The sequence below is a fragment of the Oncorhynchus nerka genome, linkage group LG5, assembly GCF_034236695.1.
Source record: "Oncorhynchus nerka isolate Pitt River linkage group LG5, Oner_Uvic_2.0, whole genome shotgun sequence".
Lineage (NCBI taxonomy): Eukaryota > Metazoa > Chordata > Actinopteri > Salmoniformes > Salmonidae > Oncorhynchus > Oncorhynchus nerka.
The window spans coordinates 66,083,145-66,096,067 of NC_088400.1; the positions used below are offsets into that span (position 1 = coordinate 66,083,145).

General features: G+C 41.6%; 1 protein-coding gene across 1 annotated transcript; it reads left to right on the plus strand.

The window, feature by feature from the left end:
• Positions 1–2,141: 2,141 nt before the first annotated feature.
• On the plus strand, positions 2,142–12,667 carry LOC115129892 (lysine-specific demethylase 6A-like). The gene is made up of 9 exons (XM_065018977.1): positions 2,142–2,308; positions 2,399–2,473; positions 2,577–2,725; positions 3,240–3,354; positions 3,864–4,051; positions 4,242–4,383; positions 5,913–6,039; positions 10,466–10,642; positions 10,854–12,667. Exons 1-9 carry the CDS (start codon positions 2,157–2,159, stop codon positions 10,878–10,880), a joined length of 1,152 nt encoding a protein of 383 aa, XP_064875049.1. The 5' UTR covers positions 2,142–2,156; the 3' UTR covers positions 10,881–12,667.
• Positions 12,668–12,923: the final 256 nt, after the last annotated feature.

The window sequence follows — 12,923 nt, forward strand, 5'->3', positions numbered from 1 at the left end:
GGAAACACCATTCTAAACAGGTCACTTGTTAGCAGTTCCATATTTGACCGATGAAAGTCTCTGTTAGAAACGTAGAAAGAGGGGGAATCTAGAGGCAACAACTAGGATGGGTTGTTAATATGACTAGGATGGTGCCTTGGCTTCTGGACACCTAAAGAAAGTTGATCTGAAAACCAATAGAACAGTAGATGGCATAGTGGTGGGTCCAATAGGGAAGTAAATGGAAATACATGTAATAATTACACCTGTCTGTAATCATTCAAAATACTTTACCAGAGAGCATGACTTGGCCACGGAGGGATCGAGGATCATTAGCTTATTTTGACAAAAATATCTGATTGTTTCAAATCACAAGCTTCTAGGCCTATGCCTATTCGGGAAGCCCGTAATGTGGGCAACGCGCATGGCAAAGAGCCTCTGAGTTGTGGCTGTCAGTAGAAAAACATCTCAAATATGAAGATAATGTGTGTTGAGTATAATTTTAAATGTTTAGACAAGAAGGGGAGGGGTGTGTGGCGAAGGTAGAGGCGAGTCGCTCTCCAGAATGACTCAGCTGTTTCCTGCCAAATCTTATCCATTCATTGTGTGAATAGTTTTCTTTTTTTGATCAATTCCCCATTACATACAGTACCAGTCAAAAGTTTAGCAACACCTACTTATTCAAGTGTTTTTAATTTTCCAGTTTGACATTGTAAAATAATAGTGAAGACATCAAAACTATGAAATAACACACATGGAATCATGTAGTAACCAAAAAAGTGTTAAACTAATTCAAATATATTTGAGATTCTTCTAAGTAACCATCCTTTGCCTTGATGACAGCAGTGCACAGTCTTGGTATTCTCTGCAGTGATATGCCATCACCAGTAGTAAATGTACCGCTAATCCCTGTCATTCGATAACATTGTTTTATGGTATTGCGTGTATTAGGGCTGGGTGATATGGCCAAAATGTCATATCCTGATAACAATACATGTCACGATATAGCACATTTTCTGTCAATTCCATTTAGAAATAGTTTTTTTGGGGTCTCATCCATTGACTCTCTCCGTACTGTTTCACATGATTCTTGCGTAGGGGGTAAGAGGTTGTTTTCGGGACCGTCCTGCTGCATATTTTGCGTTGGATGGTTTTCTGGTCGGTGTCAGACTTTTCATACCCAAACCACGTCCATGCGACCAACGTTGACCCTCTTTTAGGTACGAGCTCCGTGTCTCTGTGCTCTGTGTCACGTTCACTCTCTTCCATGTTTGTGTTGCAAATTTGCCGTAAAGTGTGATTTGCGACAAAACAAAATAAACGATAGAGCACAATATGAAACGATAGACATTTTTCTATTGTCAAATGATATATATCGTCATGTAGCCCAGCCCTAGCTTGTATTAATGAGTCATTTACCATTCTCAAGAGTGGGAACGTTGTTTGCAGAGTTCACAACCTGCTACACTTGTGAGAAACGAGTTTTGGTTTATTTCGTAACCAATTACGAGATTTGTAAATGTTTTTAATTCTGTTTTGTTTGGAGTCCTCCATGTGAGCATGTCTGGTTTCTCTGTCCTGTAAATGTTGAGGGAGTGCGCGCCTGAGGATGCATAGACACACCTGTCCTGCTGCCGTTTTTTTAACATCCACTGTGAATGATAATATATTAAAACTATACTGTAGTTCCTTGCCGTAAGCGATTTTGATCAATCTTTCCGACAATCTCCCCCTCGATAATCACCAATCGTGTGAAGAGCAATGGACGTTATAGGCCTACTGCTGTATTGGTCTATAGGCTCTGAGTTCCATGCAGTCATTTCTTTAGCTACCAATGGATCACGGGGTATAAGTGTCCATATGGCAGGCTGGTGATCTCGCCTTAGTTGACTTCACTTTTAGATTTGTATCATTTTATTTCTGATTTTTTGATTAACCACGTGACAATGGTTTTGAGAAACAACTTTATTATTGAAATGAAAATAAACATTCAGGTTTCAACATTTTTAAGTATGTTTTCAAAATGCATACTGCCTCCAGCTCACATTGTAAAGTGGTGGATGACGCGCTGATAGCTTGTTGGCCTGCACTTTCACAGTGAATGGGAGGCGCGCTTCAATTACCAGTTGAAAAATAAAAATAGTAGCTCTTTTTGATTATGCACCAAAACTGTTAAGATGTCATTTAGAAATTTAGAAACCCTGACGCACACAGACCTGTTTCCCAATGCTCGGTGTCTTTTTGAATGGTATCCTCTTTACTCTCAGGAGGAGAATGAGAAGAAGGCGTTGAAGGAGCCCTCAGACGCTGAGCCAGCATCAGCAGAGAGGTGAGCAACACACACCTGTCAGGATTTCTCACTGATAGATTGACAACCTTTGAACCTTTTCTAATCATAATCTCTTCCTGCTGTGTTCAGTGTGGCACGCAAAAGGAGGGGTCCCCTAAAGCACATCAAATTTGGGACCAACATCGACGTGTCGGACGAAAGAAAGTACGTGCTTGTGTGGTCAGACATGGCATTGGTCACACGTTGCAAAATTCTGCTAAACCCCATTGCCGCCTCTGAACACACCCCCTTTCTCCTCGTCCCCCAGGTGGAAGCTACAGCTGCAGGAGCTGAGTAAGCTGCCTGCGTTCGCCAGGGTGGTGTCTGCTGGCAATCTGCTCAGCCACGTAGGACACACCATCCTGGGCATGAACACTGTCCAGCTCTACATGAAGGTCCCCGGCAGCAGGATACCAGGTAGATGCACACACACACTGTACATATTAGGCAAGGGCACGGTACAGCGATACAATTTTATAGGACAAGCTGTTGCAGTTTCAAGTGCTTTTTTATATGGATACTTATGAGTTACAAAGACAGACTGTTAAAGATGCACTATGCAGAAATCCCTCTACAATTTCCTGGTTGAAATTCTAATAGTTTGCCTAATTCACTTTGTGCCAAGACAAGCAAGTACAGTGTAGAGCATCATTAAACCTCTGTGAAATGTATTTTCCATAACCAAGAATATTGTATTTTCAGCTGTTTTAAAACTAGTGTACAAAACTGAAAGTAAGACACAAAAACGAAAGTTAAGAATGGGAAGCATGGAAATTTCTCACAGATCTAGCGCGTTCTAGACATGCTTTTAATGAGAATGACAGATCTATAAATAACATTTCTATGTGATTTTCTTTGAGGGGGGGGGGGGTCGCCCCAAAAATGCCGACATACAGTTCTAACTCGGTCTTGCTTTGTCTCTGTGGTCCAGGTCATCAGGAACACAATAACTTCTGCTCTGTCAACATCAACATCGGCCCTGGGGACTGTGAGTGGTTTGCTGTGCCAGAACCCTACTGGGGAGTGATGAGCAACTTCTGTGAAAAGTAAGGACCTAACAACCATAGAGGCTAGTGATAATACATTATAAAATAGTGATGATGTCAGTGAATGAGAAATGGGGGGGGGGGGGTCTTCGAGAACAGCAGAGAAAAGAAAAGGAACGACATCAGATGGGGTGTCAAGATGAGGGTCGGTTTCTTTTGTGGCTCGCTTTGAACACGAAGAGCAAACTGTCTGAATGAATAAGGAGTGATTCAGGGAGATATTGAGTGAAAGGAAGGAAAGGAGCTGAATTGAATCCAGGAATGAGGGCATTAATGAAACAAGGGAGATCTAACTAACCCATCTCTTCTCTCTGGCCTTCCACAACAAAACTATTCTGATTTTAAATACAGACAAAGGAATGGCCCAGAAGACAGAAAAGACTGAAATTAGATGGTCTTTAATACGAGCCCTAATTCCACATCTCTTACTGAAATGAGAAAATACTGAAAATAACCCCCTCGCTCTTTTCCTCCCCCTCGCTCTTTTCCTCCCCCTCGCTCTCCATCAGAAACAACATCAACTTCCTGATGGGTTCGTGGTGGCCCAACCTGGAGGACCTGTATGAGGCAGATGTGCCTGTCTACCGGTTCATCCAGCGGCCGGGGGACCTGGTGTGGCTCAACACTGGCACCGTCCACTGGGTCCAGGCCATCGGCTGGTGCAACAACATTGCCTGGAACGTAGGACCCCTCAGTGGTAAGCCTCTGATGCAGCTTTTGTTTGCTCCTTCGGTTACTGTAAAAACACTTAGTAATTTAAAAACAAAATTATTTTTGAATACAATAATACATGGATATTATCTCTTAGTGATAGTTGACTCCAGAATCAGTTTGTCAGCTGTTTCTAGTCCTGTAAAGTGTTGTAATTAATTTCACAACATCCACAGCCCACCAGTACAAGCTGGCCGTGGAGCGTTACGAGTGGAACAAGCTCCAGAGCGTCAAGTCCCATGTCCCCATGGTGCACCTCTCCTGGAACATGGCCCGCAACATCAAGGTGTCCGACCACAAGCTCTTCCAGATGATCAAGTAAGTCACCGTCTTTTACAGTTTAGTTTCACCCTGTGAGCATTTCTCCTGCCACATGTTACAACTGTGTGTGTCCAGTCTGTCATGAGGGGTGGAGAGTGACACAGGGATGCAAACTAGTCTCCTCTCAGCAAAATACGCCAAAATAGGTGACCTATGTTATTCGTATAGATCCGATGAGGGGGCGGTGCTTTGGATCACAACTGGCTGTAAGCGAACGAGTGATGTGCATTAGGCGCAATACTGGCTGTATCCAAGGCTCAGCCAATCATTCACATCAACGGAATTGCAGCGCAGCACATGACTGAAGAGAGAAGAGACGATCAATTTGCTAGTTAGAGAATCAGCGCGCGCTCTGGAAAGACAGTAGTAGGGTGCAAAGGCAGTTTGCCAGTTACAGTAGCGCATCCCTGAACCATAACGAAGAGGTAGGTGAGAGGTTTGACCACGGAGACGGGGTGAGAAGGTGAGGAAGCGTACTTCATGAGCTGCAACCAAAAAACAACTGGCGTTTGGAAAGTTTTTGAGGTGAGGGAGAAAGTGGGGTGGATCAAGAATTGTAAGCATTATTAAATATCTTGCTGTGGTAGCTGGATCGAATTCACCGTTAGCTAGCCAGAATGTCGAGCAACATTAGCCAACTTAACTGATTAAATAATTGAGTTTTTTTTTGTGAAAATTTGCTGCCTAAGGAAGTCCGATAGCTAGCTAGATGCGCTAACGTTAGTAACCTAACCAATTCGCTATAGTATTAACTGGTATATGACTCCTAGCAATGGATAAAAAGAGCTTTGCCAGGTGTTACTCTCTGCCTGAAAGAGATCAATTATGTCAACAAAGGGTATCATGCTCTGCTGGTACATTGTAGAACAGATGTCCACAGGCAGAAAGTGTACAATGTAATAACGTGCAGTGTAGCCCAAAGATGATGCTTTTGTTGTTTTGTATTTGACAGTAAAACTTTAGTGTGAGTGAGGGGGGAATATTACATTTTTTACTCAGTGAACGTCATTTATGTACAAATGTTGCCTTGTGCACTTGATCGTCTACTAGACTGGCCACTATATTAGAGCAAAAATAGAATACCTGTTTCATTCTATTTCTACATTGTTTTTTTCCCACGTGCAATATTTAGTTGTGTGTGTGGTCACAAGCGTTCTATTATAAAGGCTGTCATGGCTAACTGCAATATTAGTGCATTGTTAGTGCAGTAAAGTCTAGGCAACAAATAATATTGGATTGTTTTCCTTACATTTTTTTGCTGTGAGTTAGGTTCACATTAAACACTTTATTTTACACGCAGACTGATTATGTTATTTTGTTGTTTAATTAGTTAAAACCAGCATTTCCCCCTAGCAAGGATTTTTTTGCATGTCTCAGTGCAACAAAAAAAAAGTGTTGTGCCCTCAGCAGTTTGCATCCCTAAATAGAGGGCTTCAGATTGGATGATGACGTGGCTGCTGGAAAACGTAACCTTAAAACGTGTAGGTGTCTGGGTTTCTTTTAATGTCATGGTGTGATTGATGTAGGTACTGCCTGCTGAGGACTCTGAAGCAGTGTCAGTCGGTGAAGGAGGCTCTAGCCGCGGCAGGGAAGGAGACGCTACTGCAGGGCAGGAACAGGGATGAGCCTGCGCACTACTGCACCATCTGTGAGGTACGTCAGGGGCTCCGGCCCATTTTAACCCCTTGTCCCTTACCCAAGCTGCTACTCCACAGTCATTACATTGTCAGTATTGATAGGTTTGTTTTGAGTAACTGACAGTAATGTTATGGTTGACGACGGAGAAATTGACTACAGTCCATGACTATCATATGAGTAACTGACAAGATTATGTGTTGACGACTGAGTAAATGACCGTTTTTGACTTCAGTGTGTGTGTTGGTTGACTGTTACGGGCGTACGTGTGTGTGTGCGTGCATTGATTGTATTACAGATAGGAATGGGCATTTTACATGTTTTGACTGTTCGTATTTTTTTTCAGTACTCAAATGGGGGAAAAAGCACTTATCTATTTGCAAACAGTGAACAACAATGCCTAATATCATAACCATTACAGATAACGAATCCTAATTGCTAAATTGCCTTCTATTTATTCAGTGAATAAATGCCATTTAACCTCTGAGTTTTAACTGTAATATTAACAGTTTATATTATATCGTGGAACAGTCTTCGAAAAAGTAGTAACCTCAACAATGTGGCGCTTGCTTGTAGAATGGCATAGCCTTGTTTTGTTAATTTAGCAGACAACACTCTTATCAAAGTCAAGACACCTACACTACATGACCAAAAGTATGTGGACGCCTGCTCATCGGCTATCTCATTCCAAAATCATGGGCATTAATATGGAGTTGCTTCCATTCAGCCACGAGCCTCAGTGAGGTCAGGCGATTGGACCTGGCTCGCAGTCGGTGTTCCAATTAATCCCAAAGGTGTTCGATTGGGTTGAGGTCAGGGCTTTGTGCAGGCCTATCAAGTTCTTCCACATCGATCCCGATAAACCATTTCTGTATTGAACTCGCTTTGTGCACGGGGGCATTGTCATGTTGAAACAGGAAAGGGCCTTCCCCAAACTGTTGCCACAAAGTTGGAAGCATAGAATATTCTAGAATGTCACTGTATGCTGTAGCATTAAGATTTCCCTTCACTGGAACTAAGGGGCCTAGCCCGAACCATGAAAAGCAACCCCAGACCATTATTCCTCCGCCACCAAACTTTACAGTTGGCACTATGCATTCGGGCAGGTAGCGTTCTCCTGGCATCCGCCAAACCCAGATTTGTCCGTCAGACTGCCAGATGGTGAAGCGTGATTTATCACTCCAGAGAACGTGTTTCCACTGCTCCAGAGTCGAATGGCGGCTAGTTTTACACCACTCTAGCCGACGCTTGGCATTGCGCATGGTCATCTTAACTTGTGTGCATCTCCTCAGCCATGGAAACCCATTTCATGAAGCTCCAGATGAGCACAATAACTGTTAACGTAGCTTCCAGAGGCCATTTGGAAGTTGGTAGTGAGTGTTGCGACAGACAATTTTTACGAGCTTCAGCACACGGCGGTCCCGTTCTGAGCTTGTGTCCTACCACTTCGCAGCGGAGCCGTTGTTGCTCCAAAATGTTTTCACTTCACAATAACAGCACTTACAGTTGACCGGGGCAGCACAAGCAGGGCAGAAATTTGACGAACTGACTTGTTTGGCCATGTGTATTTTATAGTTATTATTTTTGTATTAAACAGAACAGAATAGTGCGAATTGCGTCTTGCGTCTGGAACAGTTATTCTCAGGGATCAATTTAAACTGGGCTCAATTTGGCCAGTTAGGGTTACAGGCCCAAACCTTTTGGATATACAGAAGTTCTATTTAGTTATTATGCCTGTTCTTTGGAATGTTTTTAATGGGTTAAAAGTTCTCCATTGAACACCGCATGGGGATGAATTATGGCCAGGACATCTGTTTGGTGATTAGGCCTAGGCTTAATGATTCTGATAAATGTCTTTATCAAAGTCATGTTTTTAGTGTGGAACCTGTCTATGTTTAGGGGGTAATAGAGTTGAATAACCAATTCTAGCAGTTTGCGAGGTAGGGTTGTCATTGTTAGTTACCACAGCCACAAAGTCATACACCCTTCCTGTTTCTACAATTTAGTTTTGTAAAATCTCTTATTTTTAAACCTTTATCCCTAACCACACTGTTAACCTTAAGCACATTTTTGTTTGTGGGACACAGCCCCTATATGGAAAGATAAGACTCACAAACATGGTGTTCTCCATTTTGCTTTTCGGACCCCAAAAGCATCTTGACTCGTCTGAAGTCTGTACAGCCGATTATTCCAACTTCTGTCTGTAGCCCATCAGTTTGAGCTACACACTAATATTTTTATTTTATATATATATATATTTTTTACCTTTAATTAACTAGGCAAGTCGGTTAAGAACAAATTCTTATTTTCAATGACTGCCTAGGAACTGTTCAGGGGCAGAACGACAGATTTGTACCTTGTCAGCTCGGGGATTTGAACTTGCAACCTTCCGGTTACTAGTCCAACGCTCTAACCACTAGGGTACTCTGCCGCCCCGATATGACCCCTCTGTGGAAAGGTTTTGCTCTAGGATGCCCACAGGCCTCAAGACTTAACTGAAGGTGCCCCGATACCAGTTGAAAAAATGAATGGAAATATATATGGAGACAGTTTAGTGCCAAAAATAAGGGTTTAAATATATGTTTTAAAAAAATATATATATATATATTTTATTGACAGATCTTATCTCTCAGATATAGGACAGACACGACAGTACAAACTCCATTGGGTTTATTTTGGGGAACTGTTCCATGTAGTGAATCTGTTATTCATTGTGTTTGTATGGGCTATATATCTTTCGCTCTCTCACACTACCGGTCCATGTTTTTGAAAGAAAAGCACACTTTTTTTGCCCTTTAAAATAACATCAAATTGATCAGAAATACAGTGTAGACATTGTTAATGACTATTGTAGCTGGAAACTACTTTTTTTTTTAATGGAATATCTACATAGGCGTACAGAGGCCCATTATTAGCAACCATCACTCCTGTGTTCCAATGGCACGTTGTGTTAGCTAATCCAAGTTTATCATTTTAAAAGGCTAATGGATCATTAGGAAACCCTTTTTGCATTTGTGTTAGCACAGCTGAAAACTGTTGTTCTGATTAAAGAAGCAATAAAACTGGCGGCCTTTAGACTAGTTGAGTATCTGGAGCATCAGCATTTGTGGGTTTAATTACAGGCTCAAAATGGCCAGAAACAAAGAACTTCTACTGAAAATTGTCAGTCAATTCTTGTTCTGAGAAATGAAGGTTATTCCATGCGAGAAATTGCCAAGAAACTGAAGATCTCGTACAACGCTGTGTACTACTCCCTTCACAGAACAGTGCAAACTGGCTCTAACCAGAATAGAAAGAGGAGTGGGAGGCCACGGTGCACAACTGAACAAGAGGACAAGTACATTTGGTGTCTAGTTTGAGAAAGACGCCTCATAAGTCCTCAACTGGCAGCTTCATTAAATAGTATCCGCAAAACACCAGTCTCAACATCAACAGTGAAGGAAGAGGTGACTCCGGGATGCTGGCCTTCTAGGCAGAGTAGCAAAGAAAAAGCCAGGTCTCAGACTAGCCAATAAAACTAAAATATTAAGCTGGGCAAAAGAACACACTGGACACAGGAAGATTGGAAAAAGTGTTATGGACAGACAAATCTAAATTTGTGTTCAGCTCACAAAGAAGAACATTCGTGAGATGCAGAAAACATGAAGATGCTAGAGGAGTGCTTGACGCCATCTCAAGCATGGTGGAGACAAACTGATGGTCTGGGGGTGCTTTGGTGGTGGTAAAGAATTGTACAGGGTTGAAGGGATCTTGAAAGGAAGACTCGCTCCATTTTGCAATGCCATGCCATACCCTGTGGACTGCGCTCAATTGTAAACAATTTCCTCCCAACAGAATAACAACCTAAAGCACAGCTCCAAACAATGCAAGAACTATTTAGGGAAGAAGCAGTCAGCTGGTATTCTGTCTATAATGGTGTAGCCAGCAAAGTCACCGGATCTCAACCCTATTGAGCTGTTGTGGGAGCAGCTTGACCTTATGGTACGTAAGAAGTGCCCATCAAGCCAATCTAACTTGTGGGAGGTGCTTCAGGACGCATGGTGTGAAATCTCTTCAGATTACCTCAAAAAATGGACAACTAGAATGCCAAAGCAAATGGAGGATTCTTTGACGGAGTTATTTCAATTAATAACCTTATTTATAACATTGTCAACATCTTAACTATTTCCTTTTCATTTTGCAACTCATTTCATATATATTTTAATGGAAAACGAGGGAATTTATGTGACCCCAAACTGTTGAACGGTAGTATGTATGTTAATTCTACTTCAAGGGGTGTTAAAATTCTAAATGAATCCCGGCTTACAGGGATATGACTGAACAGCTTCAAGGTGGAGTTTACACCTCAGGTCCACTAATCTATTACTCATGCCCATTCCTAGTGGCTGACGTGTGTTGATTGACTGCGTTACTGATTGGTGTGTGTTGGCTGACTGTGTTCCAGGTGGAGGTGTTTAACCTGCTGTTTGTGCGGAGCGAGCTCCTCTCCAGGAAGCAGAAGCAGTACGTGGTTCACTGCCAGGACTGTGCCCGGAAAGGCAGCGCCGAGCTGGACAACTTTGTGGTTGTAGAGAAACACCGGATGGATGATCTCATGCAGGTCTACGACCAGTTCACACTAGTAAGTCACACTTTGATTTGGCTCTATTGACATTGTTGGGATGTACATAGAGATCCTATTAAAGGACTACTTCCTCATTTGATTGGTATATTGGCCAGTGTTTGTCGAAGAGTTCCATGTGCATTTCAATAAATGGAATTCTATAAAATACCTTTTTTTTGTTTCCTGTTTCATGCTCTGAATCAGTATTGAACTCCCTCTTTCTCGCCAGGCCCCTCTGCATTCATCTTCATCTTGACATTAGACATCCCTTCAGCTTCTCTGGGGCGACCAAGCATTACAGGATCTTTCATTTCAAAGGAAAAATGGACCATTTCTGATATTCAGGAAAGTCGAGACAGTCTCCACAGCGACGGCTGGAGGCAGCAGCGGCTGCGTGTGTCTATGCAACCTGTAAAGTGCGCCGTGTCAACCCCCCTCTTCCCCCTGGGGGGCGCCAGAGAGCGCACTTCCCAACACAGGACTCCCCCCTTGTAACAATGGTTCAGCTCTTTTTAATGGAGGACTTAATCCAAAAACATATGGGAAAGGGGTGGGAATTATTGAGTGAAGATGTTTTGTAGATATTGTATCTGTCACAACTGGCAACACCACCCTAAAAGACTACTGACTGGACAACCTGTTCTCTCTTTTTTTAATTCTGTTAACAGGCTGAGATGTGATCCCTTTGTTTTCCTTCCCTCTAAGGAGCACTAGCCTAACTGGTCTTTTTCTATGGTAGATAGTAATTTTAAGACTCTTTGGATGGCAAAATCTACAAAAAAATTGTAATGTGAAGAGTTTAGGTGATTGTCTTTTTTAATTTTTTTTTACAGCTTATGTTTTATCTTTGTTATTTTGGAGCTATGACGTTCAGTTTTTGGTTGTTTATTAGGTAAAAAAAAAAAGAAAACAAGAGGAAAAATGTTGGGGAAAATCAATAGCCAAGTCACAAAGAAAAATGGGTTGCACATTGACCTAAAGGAGAATTTAGCTTTTTTTTATAACCAAATATGTTTTTGATGTAAATGGCATGTTTATTGAAGGGTCCAGACAGTTTTTTGCCATTTCACTTGGATTTGAGAAACTTATCGCCACCAGCGATTTAATTCCTTCATCCTCGTTGTGCAGTATGTGGGCTCTGAAAAATGAACAACGGCTCCAAAAACACCCCAATATGTCCTTTTTGAAATGGAAACACTGTGTACAGATGATGTCGTCATTCTGAACTTTATCCGCAACGTTATATTCCATTTTGTTGTGACTCAAGCGATACCTCCGTTCATTCTACAGGTCACAGCCAAAATACTTGCGTAAATGAGGGGTACGAAGTATATCGAAAGGAGTTGCTTCCACACGCTTGTAGAATCGATGCCAAGGTGCATTGAAGCTGTTCCGGCAGCTCTTGTTGTCCCAACACCCTATTAAGACGCTTTGTTGGTGTTTCCTTTATTTTGGCAGTTACCTGTAGCAGCAGTCTACACAGAGAATGAAACCGCTGGATATGGGAAACATCTTGAGACGCACACGATGGAATATAGCACTGCGGAGTGACACAATTTCAAAGACCCGCATCACGGTTTTTTTTCAGGGCCCCCATACTGCACAACGAGGATGAGGAAATGATTTGCTGGTTGTGTTAAGTTTCTCAAACAAGTGAAATCGCATAAAAATGTGGACTACTATAACATGCCATTTACATCAAAATACACATTTGGTTGTTTTAAAAAGAGCTAACTTCTCCTTTTAAGGAATAAAGTTTGATTTGTGATTTTTGTTATGTTTCTAATCTTGATGTAAATTTACACTATTTATAAATACATATTTATTGCTTGAAAATATTTGTTGATGGAATGCTGTTATTTTTTTCCAGAGTACCTGCCATTAAATTTGAAGGAGTTTTGTCATTTTAACACAACTCCTCGTACATTTTCTATATATAAATAAAACTGCTTAGCAAGCGTTGTACAGAAACTGACATTTAAAATTGTTTTATTGTTTTGAAGAATGTTTTATGATGAGTCATTAAACACAATTGTCAAATAATCCATGGATGTAATTGCTTTCACCAGTGTCTGCAGAAATAATTAATGGTTTTGCATTCATTTTGTGCTGCAGTGTTTCAACGTCTAAGACGATGTACATTTCAAGGCGACAGTGAACAAAGGAACCCAGTAAAATGTTCTTTCTAGACAAAACAGGGCCCAATCCAGAGGACCTCAACACATTAGGAATCACAACTCTGCTTCTAGAACTTGTATTTTATTTGATGATACACAATCATTGTCACACGGTCTCTGAA